Source organism: Staurois parvus, unplaced genomic scaffold, assembly GCF_062004578.1.
Source record: "Staurois parvus isolate SC_StPar_1 unplaced genomic scaffold, SC_StPar_1.0 ptg000430l, whole genome shotgun sequence".
Taxonomy (NCBI): domain Eukaryota; kingdom Metazoa; phylum Chordata; class Amphibia; order Anura; family Ranidae; genus Staurois; species Staurois parvus.
In genome coordinates this window covers 333,314-350,303 of record NW_028318226.1, presented here as the reverse complement: position 1 = coordinate 350,303, position 16,990 = coordinate 333,314, and the positions used below count along the sequence as shown (strand labels likewise).

At 41.0% G+C, this 16,990-nt stretch overlaps 1 protein-coding gene across 1 annotated transcript; it reads right to left on the bottom strand.

Annotated features, from left to right (window-relative positions):
* Positions 1 to 3,889: 3,889 nt before the first annotated feature.
* On the bottom strand, positions 3,890 to 15,818 carry LOC149454416 (dorsalin-1-like). Its single transcript, XM_089687547.1, has 2 exons — positions 15,518 to 15,818; positions 3,890 to 4,791 (listed from the first exon to the last, which is right to left on the bottom strand). Exons 1-2 carry the CDS (start codon positions 15,816 to 15,818, stop codon positions 3,890 to 3,892), a joined length of 1,203 nt encoding a protein of 400 aa, XP_089543673.1.
* Positions 15,819 to 16,990: the final 1,172 nt, after the last annotated feature.

Below are 16,990 nucleotides of genomic sequence, written 5' to 3'. Positions count from 1 at the left end.
CCTGTACTGTGCTCTCCTGCCCCTCCCCCCTCACTCTATGCTCACCTGACCCCAGTATGATGCCCTCCTGATAACCCCGTGCTGTTCTCTCCTGAACCCAGTAATATACCGTGCAGCCCCCCTGTACAGTGCCCTCCTGCTTCCCCCTGTACTGTGCCCTCTTGCCACCCCTTCCCTGTACTGTGCCTTACTTGTACCCCATACTGTGCCCTCTTGCCCTGTACTCTGCCCTGCTCACCCCCTGTTGACTGCCCTACATCGTACCCACCTCTGTACATTGCCCTACATCTTACTGACCTCTGTAAACTGCCTGACATACTATGGCCTCTGTAAACTGCCCTACATCCTACTGGCCTCTGTACACTGTCCTACATCCTACTGACCTCTGTACACTGCCCTACATCCTACTGACTTCTGTACACTGCCCTACATCCTACTGACTTCTGTACACTGCCCTACATCCTACTGACCTCTCTACACTGTCCTACATCCTACTGACCTCTGTACACTGTCCTACATCCTACTGACCTCTGTACACTGCCCTACATCCTACTGACCTCTGTACACTGCCCTACATCCTACTGACTTCTGTACACTGCCCTACATCCTACTGACCTCTCTACACTGTCCTACATCCTACCGACCTCTGTACACTGTCCTACATCCTACTGACCTCTGTACACTGCCCTACATCCCAGTAAATCAAAGATGAATTCTCCTGCGCTCTAGGACTCAGACAGGTGGCGAATAGATGGAACCAGGCCTGGAGAAATCGTCCACCAATGCATAAAGGGCTGTGCAGCTCCAAAACAAGGCTGGGGAAGCCCGATCAATACTGCAGAATGAAATTAAAACGAGAAGCGCACCAACCTTGCGCATTACCTCAGTAACCAAAATGTATTAATTGTAAAAAATATACTCACAAACAGCGAATGAAATCAGGCATGTAAGTCCTCACAGGGACTTGAAGATAGCGTGAGTCCCATCAAGGGAATGGGTGTTCAGTATAGCTGACGCGTTTCAAAGGGGGTCCCTTTTTCATCAGAGCTAACTGAACTGTGAGTGCTCTCTCCTATATATACTCCTGGACTGAACATAGGCCCTCCCCTCTGGGTTGGGCAGTCTCAGGTTAGTAGGAGGGGCCAAGGTATCGTCAACAGACAATAGCTATTTGTAATGCCATCAGAGAGAAATAATATTAAAAAAATAAAATATATAATATATAAAACCACATTTTGCATAAACCACTTAGTATGCATGCAATATATCAGCTGAGAGATAACACATACACACACACATAAACCTTCAACCAGAAGCTGTGTGATGTGTATTACCAGGCAGCTGCATGTACTTCATGATCGGATGATGAAGAATCCATGTCTCTGGTGGATAGTATTGGATAGTATTGAAGGTTTATGTGTGTGTGTATATATATATATATATATGCTTGTGTCACTGTATGGTCACCTATCCATTAAGACATCTATTGACTAATAATTTATTGTTATTTTTACATTATATGCTATATACTCATCCAGCATCATGACAAGCTCTTTGGATGAATTGTCCATTTGATACATCGTTCACTAATGAATCATGTAATAATATTACCTATTTATTATTTTTCATCATGTATTATCTATCATCATCATTTCCATTGCTGTTATCTCTCAGTTGATATATTGCATGCATACTAAGTGGTTTATGCAAAATGTGGTTTTATATATTATATATTTTAAGTTTTTTTATATTATTTCTCTCTGATGGCATTACAAATAGCTATTGTCTGTTGACGATACCTTGGCCCCTCCTACTAACCTGAGACTGCCCAACCCAGAGGGGAGGGCCTATGTTCAGTCCAGGAGTATATATAGGAGAGAGCACTCACAGTTCAGTTAGCTCCGATGAAGAAGGGACCCCCTTCGAAACGCGTCAGATATACTGAACACCCATTCCCTTGACGGGACTCACGCTATCTTCAAGTCCCTGTGAGGACTTACATGCCTGATTTCATTCGCTGTTTGTGAGTATATTTTTTACAATTAATAAATTTTGGTTACTGAGGTAATGCGCAAGGTTGGTGCGCTTCTAGTTTTCATTTCATACTGCCCTACATCCTACTGACCTGTGTGCACTGTCCTACATCATACTAACCATTGTACACTGCCCTACATCCTATTGACCTGTGTACACTGCCCTACATCCTATTGACCTGTGTACACTGCCCTACATCCTACTGACCTGTGTACACTGCCCTACATCCTACTGACTTCTGTACATTGCTCTACATCCTATTGACCTCTGTACACTGCTCTATCTACTACTAACCTCTGTACACTGCAGGGGTAGCAGTAGTCAGTAGAATGGTCAGAGTCAAATGATGCTCAAAGAGTATTTGTTGCAAAATGTGTTTGCAGTGTAATTGGTGTTTACCCTTGTATTCCCTGTAAAATTGGGTTGCCATACTTCAAACAGATTGTACTGTTGCAGCTAAACAAAACATCAATGCTTTTACTAATGAACAACACCTTATTGACTGTGTATCTGTCCTTAATATGATAAATCTTCCTTTATATACATTACTTTAAAATTAAATTGCTACATACAGTATGCAAAGCACTGCAAAAATCATAGACTCTCTCTCTCTCTCTCTATATATATATATATATATATATATGTCTGTAACAAATAAATTAATGGGCTAACGATATTCTTTTTGTAGAATCACACCCATTTTAAATGAGTGCCCCACCGCTAATTAAAAGTACATGCTCCCCCCACAATTGCTTGCTGGACACACAGCAAAAAAGGTGTACCTGGAAGCTTTTTTGTAAATGCTGGCAATTATGTAACACTATGGCAGAGTCACAAAGCCGTGTGCTAAGCCACAGAATGGACTTCATGATGTTTGCACATATTCTACCTGTGTGTGCAACGTCCATGCAGAATAGAAGGAGCCAGCGGGATATGGTGATACTGAACAGGAGAGCAGAGGGGTAGGTGAAGTGAGAGCTCCACATGTGTAAACTGAATGTGTGGAGAAACCCTCTAGTAATGATGGCATGAAATATATGGTTCATCTCTGTAAAACAGAGCAGGGAGAGGAGAATGCAATGCAATAAAGAAGAGTAACAGAGATAGATATGGAACAATTTCAACGAAGGTGTGTAGCTGAATGGATTGAATAAGCCTCCACTGGACATGAAAGAGCAAGCTCTTTTTTATATTATACAGTAGTCCATTAGTAGGAAAGGGCAGTTGTAGAATAAAAATATGAATCTTATTGGTTGCTATGGATTATTGAAAACAATTAATCTCTCAGAATGTTTTAAAATGTGTTGCTCTGGCCAACAACAATGCTTATTTTTTAAGTTAAATCACTTGTAATATTTTAGATGGTTCACATAAACGGAATACAGTTTGTACAACAGCAGGCATGAAAAATAGACTGGCAATCCAATAAATCTGGCATTTACCAGACAGGCCTAGTATGTCCAACAGTATTTGTTGGATGATGTCAGGTCGTTCGTGGTGATCATTTCAGTCTACTGTCACCAGTTCCAAGTACAGTACATTGTTGCCAGTTATGCCAAGTTACATCTTATGGTTTTGGTCATGTAAGCATAATAATGCCAAGCCAGTGTTTCAATCCTGGTCCAACTGTAATCCATTCTGCATTTCCTACGTTCCTCAACATTGCAATGATCTTCTTCTGACAGGTGGAAACCCCAAATAGGGTACCAGCTTAGTGTATTACCTGGTTAATTCAAGTTTAGACTTGAAATCCTTCCACAGTTCAGTACAACTATTTAATATTTTGTTGACAAGTCATAGCAGCTTGTCCAGGCTTCAACATGTTACATTATCTTCCATAAAAAGGGTAACAAGACTACCGGCATCCACACTCTACCACTTTCATTCCTTCAAAATTTGTTACAATGACAGGTTTATTATTTTCCACGTAAACAACTTGAAAGGGTTCAAGCTTGGTTGGTACACAGCAAGGGTTGTCAACCTCCTTAGGCTTATTATTATGCATCAATGACTGGATAACTGCGTGTTTTGTTGGTGTCATGCTCTCGGTTATTGGATAGTAACATTTCCCTACACACTGACCAGCATCATACTTTGAAGGGAAAAGGATAAAAGAGTCCCAACCAATATCTTTAAAATGCACCGTCAAAGATGCTTTTTTGCAATGATTACCTCCTGTGCTCCGTTTCGATCTTGTCCTGCCAGCTGTGGTTCTCCAAACCTCATTGTGTTCCTTCATGTGAGTAGCAGTGTTGTTTTTGAAAAATATACCAGGGTTTCTATCTTTTTCATGAAGTATCATCTGGCTCAGCTCCATCTTTGTTTCTTTCATGTGATTGCCCTGATCATCTGAAAAGATGATTAAAATTGGTGGGTGACTACTATCAAAAGAGACACCAACCATTCCGGGTTTGGCACAAGTATTCTGACCCATCTTGGCCTTCATGATCATGTTAAGCTTGTGATTTTCCATCTTAGTTTCTATCCACCGCTTCACAGCTTTGGTGATGTCCATTGTTACAGATTCATTGTTTTCAACATCTTTAGATGCCAAGAAGTAATTTGTGCTTTCTGATTTATAAGACAGTTGATTGTGTACCACATCGAATAAACTGAGGTATCCAAAACCCCCTTTTCCAAAAGATACCTTTATCTTGAGTTCTGCCTTTGTCACAAATTCATGCTTTGGAATTGTAACGTTGAACCGCAGAATATGACTCTGTGTGCAGCTTTTCTGAGGTGATGATATCAACATTTCTACAAAAAGGAATAATAAAGTTACAATTGCAGTAACAGTAGTGTTATCTAAAGAGAAAACCTTCCCAAAAATGTTTAAATTTTTATGAAGTTGTTAGAAACTCTCATGTTTTTATTCTTGTCCTGGTGATACCTAAGGTGTCTCTGTAAGCTGAGCTTGTTATTTCCCCTTTCTACAATGCAGTTTCCACATATTTTTTTGGAGAGTCCACTAAAAACAGTGTTATTTAACTAACTAGTAGGGATGAACTATTGGTTCATTGTGAAACCAAGTGCAACCCGAACTTTGGCTGTTCAGATTAAATGCAAACTTTAGTAACATTTGACCAGTGATGGCTTTGTCCAAAATCCCAGCCCACACTCTACAGTATAAAATACTTCTGCACTAGGGACAGCTGACAGTATTGCAGGGAGAGAGCTGGCAGTGCTATATACAGTACTATATTCAGTGTTATATATTGTTCCTTTTACTTTGATGTGAATTGTGGTTTGTGTGGATAGGGAAAGTGGAGTAATTCCATATAACCTTTTTAGGAATTCTTTTTTTTTTCTATTCTTATGTGTGTCAGTGGTAAGTTCTGTTGTGTGTTGCTGCTGTTCCCATCTTTTGGGTTTTTTTAGGGAGGGGGTGTTTATTTTTTTATCTTTAAAGATGAAGTTTATAGTTACATAGTTAGTCTGGCTGAAAAAAGACAAAAGTCCATCCAGTTCAACCATAGGAAAAAAAAAAGTTATAATCCTATACCCACAGTTCCCACAGATCCAGAGGAAGGCAAAAACCCCCCCAGCAAAGCACAATCCAATTTGCTCCTGATGGGAAAAAAATTCCTTCCTGATCCCCCGGGAGGCAATCGGATATTCCCAGGATCAACTTTACCTATAAATGTTAGTATCCAGTTATATTCTGTGTATCTAAGAAATAATCCAGGCCTTTATGTATGGCAATTTTTAGTTACATTGATTCAGCTTGGACCATACCTGTTGGATTCCCTTGAAAGCTGGAAATAATTGCAGTAGGCAATGCTACTACAGTGATTGCCCCTAGCTTCCGGGTCCCGTTCTGAGTGGCTGCCCTGCATATTGAACACAGGAGGCCACTTACTTCACACAGGCACCATTCAAAGCACTGTTGGCATTTTCTCAATGAATGAAAACCTACATGGTTGAAATGAGACACAGGTCCATCCAGATCAACCTGTGTGTTTATGTGATTCATATTTTCTAACAATTCCCATAGCCTTGTATATCTTGTTTCCTGAGGAAGACATTTAAAGCTTTTTGAAGTTGTTGACACTTTCAAATAGTATCACTTCTTGGGGAGGAAGTTCCACATTTTAACTGCTGTAACAGTAAGGAACCCTTTCCACAGTCTAAGGTTAAACCTGCAAAGGCATTTGGTGCACACAAAGTGAATTTTTATACTTTGTGAATGCTGAGGAATACATTTAAATGAAAGTCTGCAAATCAACTTTAACACTTATCAGCCTACCAAAATGGTATAAAAGCAATGCTGTAATGTCTTATTACATCTTATTAAATCTGTTAACATGTACTATTTTTTTTTCTACTTGCTCTCTTTGCTTTATATTCAGTCTGTGAAACAGGAAGCCAATTTTTATTATTTGTTTTGTGTGAAATCCACTTACTCTTTCCTTCATAAATTGCAGTCTATCCTATGAAGGCTTGAAAAGTGTGGTGCAATTCTGTTCAATGTTTATATTTTCAATTTTAAACAAAAAGAACCACATTTGTTCTAGTTCCAGATGCAATATTGCCACTCATTCTCATAAATTGCATTCCCATCTTCAGTCTCCAAAACAAATTGGAAATTGTGGCCTAGCCAATAAATTAGGGGTCGTCAACCACGGGGAGCCGACAGATCGATCGTGACCTCGGTTCTGCTCCCCCCAGCCTCTGCCGCTCTCATGTTACAGGCAGAGAGGAGACCAGGAAACAGCATAGTCCTGTATGGTGGGTGGAATCGGGGGTAAAAGCTGCTCAGTGATTGATTGTTAGGCTGTCCCAGCTTAGCTCCTGCACCCACCTTCCACCCAGCACTGTGTTGTCTTCTGATCTCTGTTCTGCTCTACACATGCTGACAGGTAGGCAGTGCTATAATATGAAGGGGACACAGGAGACACTGGGGGGGGGGGTTGCTTAGGAGGCACTGTGGGAAGGGGGACACAGGAGACTCTGTGGGGGGGGGGGGCCTTAGCAGAAACTGTGGGTGTGGGGGCTTAGGGGACACTGTAGGAGGGGGGACACAGGAGACTGTGTAGGGGTGGGCTTAGGAGACACTGTGGTGGGGGAGCCACAGGAGACACTGTGGGGGAGGGGCTTAGGAGATTCTGATTGAGGGGGCTTAGAAGACACTGTGGGGGGGGGACAGAGTAAACTACAGTGGGGGGATTTTGATGAGAAAAGGACAGGCAACACTGCTTTGGGGGACGGGGAGGCAGAGGACACTTTATGTAGTATACTACATCCCCCGGACGAATCCACGAATCCCTGTGGAGATACGCGTTGGGGAGGGGCAGTGACATCACCACGCATCCTTACACGGCGAGCACTGGTAGTGTATGCGAGCACACCTGAGAGGCTGGTCTTCACCGCTTTAAGCGGCTATTATACAAAGTGTAGATTATTTTTAATCAATGTGAGAGCATATTGAGCACAAATTTAAGTGTTTATTTTTATCAACGATAAAGCACTATGTACTTTTCTCTAATTACATGATCTGTATGAGGAATGTCTAAAGGGCTGGATCAAGGAAAGATCTGAGGAGGGAGAGATCCATATGACCATCCAGGCTTACATAGTAGCCCTCTATCTGCAACCTTCACCTGCATCACCTCAGGCTGATTGGAAGGAGAGCACACAGATATTTCATCCTTGCTGAACTCTGCACCAAGTTTGTTTTGTGTTTTTGCACAATATTTATGGAATCTCACCTTTAATTAATTTTTTATATTTTTCAATTTATTAATTGGATTATTTATTTAATCATCGAAGGACACAAATTTGAATAATTTTGTACAGACTTTTACTATATATTTTTTTTCTTTTATATCACCAATTTTGATATATATTTTCCTAATTCATTTATTCACTATTAACACATGTTTGGGTATTGATTGGCATTACAATCATGTATGGTTACACATAAGAGATCATGCAGCTATTAGAGATTTAATGTAAATACAGTTCTTATACTATATGCAGGTAATAGGTATTGATAGAGTGCGGCATCTATATTTTCTTCATTTGTATGCACTGATAACTCACATTTATGAGGGTAAGCAAGATAGCCTGCGATCTTATTGATAGAAGCTGTTTATTATACATCTTATTGGCTCACAAGTAAATTTTTAATATTCGGGTACAGGACACTACTGTGGGGGGTGAGGGGGGTAGAGGACTCTACAGTGGGAGGTGATGTAAAAGGGGACAGAGGACACAACTGTTTTTTTAAGGGCATTACACTTGGCACAATGCAGTCAGACAAGTACCATTCTCCTGGCAATTGCCAAACCCAGACACGTCCATCAGATTGCAAGACAAAGAAGCATGGTTCCTCACTGCAGAGAACACGTCTCTACTGCTCTAGAATCCAGTGGCGGCATGCTTTACACCACTGCATCCAACACTTTGCATTGCACTTGGTAATGTAATGCTTGGATGCAGCTGCTAAGCCATGGAAACCCATTCCATGAAGTTCTCTACACACTGTTGTTGTGCTAATCTGAAAGCCGCATGAAGTTTGGAGGTCTTTAGCTATTGACTCTGCAGACAGTTGAGGACTTCTGCACACTGTGCACTTCAGCATGCGCTGACCGCGCTCTGCCATTTTACATGGCCTACCACTTCATGGCGGAGTTGCTGTTGTTCCCAGTTGCTGCCACTTTGTTATAATACCACTAACAGTTGACTGTGGAATATTTAGTAGCACAGAAATTGCACTGATGGCAACCTATCACGGTGCCGTGCTTGAATTCACTGAGATTCTGAGAGCGACCCATTCTTTTACAAATGTTTGTAGAAGCAGTCTGCAGGCCTAGGGGCTTGATTTTATACACCTGTAGCCATGGAGATGACTGGAACACCTGAATCAAATGATTTGGAGGGCTATCACAATACTTTTGACAATATAATGTACATGCAATCTGCTTGCTTGATTTGAAAGGAATAGACAACCTTTTCTAAATTCCAGATGCAATGTGCCTATTTAATCTCTAAGAAATTGTGGCCTGTCCTATTTTTTAAAGATCTGATATGTTTACAAAGAAGTTGCAGCTATATTTTTCCATATTCAGTCTCTGAAACAAAAAACAATTTTTCTATTAATTCTGAATGTAATGTGCATGCTTGCTTGCTCCCTCAGAAATTATGACCTATCCAACAAAAGGTTTTAAAAGGTGTGCTGTCCAAAAAGGCTTAATGGCTGTGGTGCAAATCTGTAAATTTTTTCCCTCTTCAGTGTCTAAATCAAGGCACTATTTTTTTTATTTACAGATGCAATTTGTATACAGATGTACTGTATGAGAGAGAAGGATATCATTTTAACCTTGTAGAAACCATTAGTAAGACCCAGGGGCGGATTGACAACTCATGGGGCCCCTGGGCAATAGGGGATCATGGGGCCCCTGTGTCCTTGCCCAAACTCAAAAAAGCCTATGAAAAAGGTACCAGGGGCATCTCATGGGGCTCCCTACTGACCCCGGGCCCTTGGGCAGTGCCCGAGTTTCCAAATGGTCAGTCCGCCCCTGGTAAGACCTCATCTGGAATATGAAGTTAAATTTTAGGCATCAATTCAAAAAAGAAAACTGGGGAACTGGAAAAAGTACAGAGAAGGGCAACCAAACTGATATGAGGCATGGAGGAGCTCAGGTATGAGGAAAGATTAGAGGAACTGAATTTATTCTCTCTTGAGAAGAGGAGATTAAGGGGGGATATGATCAACATGTATAAATACATCAGTGGATCATATAGTGAACTCGGTGTAAAGTTATTCACCCTGAGGTCATCACAGAGGACAAGGGGGCACTCTTTATGTCTGAAGGAAAATAAATTTAATCTCCAAACACGGAAAGGTTTCTTCACAGTAAGAACTGTGAAAATGTGGAATATATCTGGTTATTTTTTTTTTTTTTTTTTATAGTTGAAATGGATGGTCTTTTGTCTTTTTTCAGGCAGACTAACTATGTAAGTCATTGTCTACACCAGTCAAAACCTAGATGTTACTAAGAGGATAAGAGGAACCCTGCAAACTACAGCTCCTTCAAACTGGAGCTGTTGGACTTTGTGGGCAGTCACTGATTGCTTTTCAGGAGCTGACAGGAGCCAAGTTCAAGGAATGGATGGATAATAATGCGTTGGTACATCTCCAAACACCTAAATTTGGCACTCTAGAGCAATGCTGGGCAGGCCATCTGGCAAAAGATGAATTCTCCTTTATCACCTTGGAAAGAGCAACAAGTCGGCAGACAACTTGTCAGGGTATCCACTAGTCAGGCCTCACTGAGAGGCGGATGAAATAATAGAAGAGATAGAAACCCCTGACGTTTCTTGAGGAAGGCCTAAGAGTAGGCCTTACGTGAACCTCCCCCATGTACTGAAAATTAATAGATTGCCAAAGATACATAGAGAGAATATCCATCCAGTGTTACCCCCCTTAATTGGAGCAATACAGTCCCAGAGAAAGATCATAGCTGTTACCAGAAATCAAAAACTGCTGAGTGAATGGTCCTATCTCATCCTGACGGATGGTATACTATACCAAAGAATAATGGTTCCCCATGACTGATCATTGACCTGGTAGGCTGTATTGACATGGGCCTGGACCATCTTTGTGGCAGAGAGAATATATGTGGAAGCAGGGCACTGGCGTATCCACAAAATGTTCACCTGATTCAAGAGGCAAGCCATGTGTGTGGGTCTGCTCCAGTTGCTTGGAAAAGTCTGCTGACATTGCTTGGTCTGTTCAGTGTCAAGTGGACCTGGGGCCATGATTTCACCTCTGACTTGGTACACTTCTGCCCTACTGAAAGTACTTACGATCTACTTTCTTACTCTTAATATGTCAGAAGATCAGTCTAATGATGGTGGATGACTCTACCAAGTATGTGGTGGCAGTACTGACCCACGGCCAGGCCACCTAACAGCCTCAGACTTCCACCTTCAACAAGGAGACAGAGTCTGATGTAAAGGCACACACCAGCAAGGAAACCTGCAAACAATGTGGGAAATCCCTTGGTTATTACTACAACAATCTGTTCCAGGTGTACCAATCTATGATAAAGCGGACCTAAGCAAAAGCAAGATCCTCAGTTTACGTTTTGAAGAAGTGTCCAAGTTCATGAGCAAAAACTGTCTCAACTTCTCTTTGCCACGAGAAGTTCAGTGGTGACTGCTTCCTGCTATTCCACCCTTTTCTCCAAGATCTCCAGGAGAAGCCATGGACCCTGACTTTATTACACAGCCTAGTGGTCACCCAGCTAAGGTTCAGGCTGCCAGTGTGGAGTTCCCTGAGTAACCAATAACTGACACACATGAAGACAGGGATGTGTTGCCTTTTTCCCCAGAGGATGGAACTGAAATCCCTAAAGCGCTCCCAGAAATCCAACTTCAAGATACCCCTGTACACTTTGCACAGGATGAATTTAAATGGTTTGGAAACTTGCCATCAAATCCCTCCCTCAGCAGCTCAGAGAGGCCATACCTGATTAGGTGAAGGTGGGATGATCAGAAACAGGAGTCTTATAGCATACAGTTTCTCTGGAAGACCCAGCTACTGTTGGAACTACCTCCCCAATTGCAACAAAAGTACTCTAGGTCCAGTAGGGTGCCCCCCTGTGTCCTTCAGCCTTAAATTCCTCCACTTGCTCGCCTATGTTACCAGAACTACCCTGGACCAGAGATTTGCTGTTTATGAGGATAAGCACAAGTAGACTCTTCAGTGCATGCTTATCAATTAGGGCATCAAAGATAATGAATGACAACCCTGGTGCCTACATAATTAAAATACCTAGGCAACAACAGCCACTATTCCTTTTATTAAAAAAGTGTGACAAATAAAAAAAAAAATAGATACCAGCAACAATAGGTAGCTTACAATACAAATACATTAACCCCCCTGGCGGTATTCCCAAGTGTAGCTCTGGGTTAACTTTTAGTACCAGAAGCAGTAACCCCGAGCTATACTCAGGATTACCCTGCAGCGTTGCTCTGGGATCCCTCCAGCACTTACCTTGTCCTGCACTCCCGCGATGTCCCTCCTGCAGCGTCCCCGGCCATCTCCTCCGGCCGATGCCGGCATCCATCTTTCAGGTTCCGTTTCCTGCGAGCGTCGGGACGTACGGGGGACGGAACCGGCGGGAAATTAAAAAATGTAAAAATGTGACATTCACTCGATACACTAAAATCTGATAGTATTACATTACTGTATCAAACCATTTCACATACATTTTGTCCCTAGTGCTTTTGTCCTGTGCTCTGCCTGCATTTTTACTGTTCTTTCTGCCTGTAAACCGAGAAACATCCATGGCGTCCAAAAAGCGTACTTTTAGGTCAAAAGCGGTTTCAGACCAGCTAGAGAACAGCGATAGTAAATTAGAACCACTTGCAGAACTGAGTGATAATGATTTGTGGGGAAATTCGTCATCAGACACTGAAAACGATTTTGCGACTAAGCACAGTGATGTGCAAACTTGGAGCTCTATTTCAAATTTCAGTGTTTTTGGTTTAATTACATTATTGACATAAATGTATTATTATATTATTATTTTTATGATTATTATAATATAATTTATGATTTCGTGTTTAAAATGTTATCATACCCGGGATGTTTACTAGACTCTTGTTCGGACAGATTTCAGTGAGTTATTCCTAAGAATTACAGGCCTACAATAAATAAACAACATATTTCCATTGAAAAAAATGTACCGCTTTGAGCACAGAAATACTGACATAATCAGACCGCTAGGTCTATTCGTCTCAACTCAGAAACTGTAGCTGCTGACTTTAAAAAACAGACACTCACCTGTCCCTCGATCCCGCAGTGTCCTCGGGGCTGGCATCTTCAATGTGGGCACCCGGCTGTGACAACTTGTGGCTTAACAGCCGGGTGCCCACTGCGCATGTGGGAGTTGCATTGCGCTTTGTGAATGGTCCTGTAGTCTCAGAAGACTACGGGAATGGGGGGGGTCAACTTTCGCTTCCGATCACCTAGGCAATTGCGTCTATATTCCCATCGCACACATTCCTGGAAACACGGCCCATCAATAGCGGGTGCTGTAGTGACTACCAGCTGGGACTGGAAACATCCTAAGCAAACGTACATATTCGCCAGCACACCATGGATCTCCAAATATGGTCCAAAGAGGTTTTTTTATTACAAAGAGTATCATGTCACAGAAGAAAGTGCAATGTTTTGGATCCGCGCAGGACCCCTTCATCAGGCATGACATCACATGGCTGATGAAGGGGTCCTGCGTGGCTCCGAAATGTTACACTTTCCTCTGTGATGTGATCCTCTTTCCAATAAAAAACCTCTTTGGACCATATTTGGAGATCCATGGTGTGCTGGCGAACATGTACGTTCACTTAGGTGATCACAGCGGAAGTGGGAGCAGGTACCTGTCAAATTCGAGTAACTCCCCCCGCTCCCCAAAAGTGCCAATCCTTTAAGTGTTTAGGCATATTATACAGTCATGACCAAAAATATTGGCACCCCTGTATTTCTGTCAGATAATGCACCACTTTGCCCAGAAAATGTTTGCAATTACAAATGTTTAGGCATATTTATTTTTGTTTGTATTGGTATGACACAAAAAAGTGGAGAAACAAAAAGTCAAATGTGACACAGTCCATTCAAAAAACCCCAAAAATGGACTGGACCAAATTGGCACCTTCTCAAAATTATAAGAAATAATTGCATTCCAAGTTTGTGATGCTCTGTTGTGTGTCTATGTGCCACATGGTGCATGGAGAATAGAAAGAGCAGCAAAGAATTGTTTGAGGATTTGAGAACAAATGTTTTTGAAATGCATGGACAATCTCAAGGTTAGAAGTCTATCTCCAGAGATCTTAATGTTCCTGTGTCCACTGTGTGGAACATTGTCAAGAAATTTACAGCCCATGGCACTGTAGCTAGTCGTCCCTGTTTGCGGACAAAAGAGAAAAATTGATCAAAGATTGAAACTAAGGATTGTTCGAATAATGGATAAAGAACATCGATCAACTTCCAGACAAATTCAAGATGACCTTCAGGCACAGGGTACAACTGTGTCAGTTCGCACTATACATCGCCATCTGAATGAAAAGGGACGCTATGGTAGGAGACCCAGGAGGACCCCACTGCTGACACAGATACATAAAAAGCCAGATTGGAGTTTGCCAAAACTTACCTGAGGAAGCCAAAATTCTTTGGGGAGAATGTGCTGTGGACAGACGAAACAAAAGATTTTTGGTAAAGCCCATCATTTTACTGTTTTAAAAAAAAAAAACAATGAGGCCTTTAAAGAAAAAATGACAGTCCCTACAGTCAAACATGGTGGAGGTTCACTGATGTTTTGGGGTTGTTTTGCTGCTTCAGGCACTGGATGTTTTGATGTGTGCATGGCACTATGAAATCTGAAGATTACCACAGAATTCTGGGGTGCAATGTAGGGTCCAGTGTCAGAAAGTTGGGTCTCCATCAGAAGTCATGGTTTCTTACAACATGACAATGACCCAAAGCACACATCACAAAGCACCCAGAAATGGTTTAAGACAAAGCGCTGGAGAGTATTGAATTGGCCAGCAATGAGTCCAGATCTCAATCCCATAGAGTACCTGTGGAGAGATCTGAAAACAGCAGTTGGCAAAAGAAACGTTCCAATCTGAGAGACCTGGAGCAGTTGGTGAAAGAGGGGTCCAAAATTCCAGTAGAGAGGTGGAAGAAACTCATTGATGGTTACAGGAAGTGATTAGCTTCAGTTATTTTTTCCAAGGGGTATGCTACCAAATTTTACATTGAGGGTGCCACAAATTTTTTCCAGTCCATTTTTGGAGTTTTGCGTGGAATGTGTCACATTTGGCTTTTTATTTCTCCTCTTTCTTGTGTCATACCAATACAAACAAAAGGAATAAACATGAGAATGCCTAAACATCTGTAATTGCTACAATTTTCTGGGCAAAGTGGTGCATTATGTAACAGAAAAGCAGGGGTGCCAATGTTTTTGGCCAAGACTATGTATGCTTATTAAACACATGCACATGTCATATTATATAACAGCCATGTTTTTAACTGTTATCCTATACAGAATTTATATCATATGATTAACATTCTGCTTTCTAATGTGTTAATACACCAGTAGATACAATTTTTATCATTTATTATTTTTATTAATGTGGTGCAAAGTACAGTGCCTCATAGTGGTCATTCAGATTTCATATCAGTAAAGCCGAAGAGGTTTAAGATGATTTTTTTATGTATTGATATGGGTACTAAACTTTTGTCCTTATGGCTTTACTCACTGCCTTATTTTAACATTTATGTCATTAGCGAATGGGCATGATCTTGTTTATTGTTCTGTAAACACTCTACCCATGGATGACAACTTCTTAGATGACAGTGCAAACATATGCAATAAACACTTTCTAGATTGACTTCACTGTTCTTTCTGTGTAGAGTCTATAAGCAAGATGGGGGTCAAATTTTACTAGTAACATTTTGGTATCTACCTACCTTCAACATCAAAGCTCCTGATTATGTTAGCCATTGGCATTGACGTCCTGTCATCAGCATATTGGTTGTAGAGATCAATCATGTACTGGGGTAGCTTCATCTTTGGCTTCACAGTTGTTGATGCACTTGATAAATTCCAGACTGTTGTTAGACCCTCTACCTTCTGCCCACTAAATAAGCTCTGGTTCAACTCTTCTCCTTCATGATGCTGTTGTTCCCAATCCGGCAAAGGTCTGGGGAATGTAAATCTTGCTAGGAGGACCAAGAGAGTGCCAAACTCTGGTATTCTGGAACCCCACATTATATGTAAACGTATTAACTTTGTCTTTTATGGTCCGATGCTCCTGAGCAGATCCAATATTTAATAAGTTCCTCTAAGCACTGTGCGTGGATTTGGCAGGACTAAGACGTGTTGTGTCTTTGGATATTTTTTTTTCTTTTCTTCTAGCGACTGTCAGTTACCAACCAGACCAAAATGTTCACTGCTCCCTATCTTGGAGTTGGATTGCAGTGCATCAATTAGCCTTATCACATTGAACTTCTTGGTTAATGAAGATTCTGTAAACACAGAAGGCTTGTGTAGGACTTGAAGGGAGGAAGGCCCTTCATATACTGTACACAGGGGTCATAATTTAATTATCTTAACTGTTCATGAACCAAGAAGCACATTCTTGATTTGTGAAATTTCCAAAAATATAACTAGTCCACCCTCATTAAAATATAATATGATGTCATTGGATTTTTATGATTTTGTAAACTTTTGTTCTTGTATGGATAAAAATATCAGAACAAATGTAGCCAGTATATTTGGGACTAGGCATGATGAAAAACTAGCAGTGTTTACAGGATAGTGTCATGGTTAATATTTATACAGAATGGTATGTAGAAACAGAAAAGTGATGGCAGAAAAAGACAGGGTGGTCCATAGAGTCTGCCTATTTTTTTTTTTTCGGGGGGGGGGTTGTTTTTTTTTTTTTGTTTTGTTAACTTTTTTATCTAAGTATAGATCTATGCTTGTCCCAAACATGCTTGAGGCTATTTACTATTGACTGGCTCACTACCTCTGCTGGAGGTTTATTCCAAGCGTCAACTACTAAAGAGTAAAATAGTACTTTCTGAGATTAGTTTTAAACTTTCCTCCAATTAATTTAAGGTCAGGTCCCTGTGTTCTTAAATTTAGTTTCATGTTGAAAATACTGCACTCCTGAACCTTATTCACCCCCTTGATGTATATTTCCTCCATGCAACTAAAATAGCAATATTTTCAGATACTACCATACAAAAGTTGCTAAGGAAAATAGGCTTTCAGTTGGGATTCATTCAGATTATTTGAAAATGAAAATCTTTATATGTCTTATTTACAAAAGTGTCCAAGAAAAGGGCTGTTCAGACAACATGCAACAACAAAATTATTCCCATAAAAGTGCAGAAAAGACGGACATGACAGACACAAATTAAATATGTAACTACAAA

What these genes read in the sequence shown, in the direction of transcription:
- LOC149454416 (XM_089687547.1), bottom strand. Translation starts at nt 15,818, where the DNA reads ATGTGGGGTTCCAGAATACCAGAGTTTGGCACTCTCTTGGTCCTCCTA. An exon ending in CAGGAGCTTTGATGTTGAAG is followed by an intron (nt 4,792 to 15,517) that starts GTAGGTAGATAC and finishes TCCTTTTTGTAG; the next exon opens with AAATGTTGATATCATCACCT.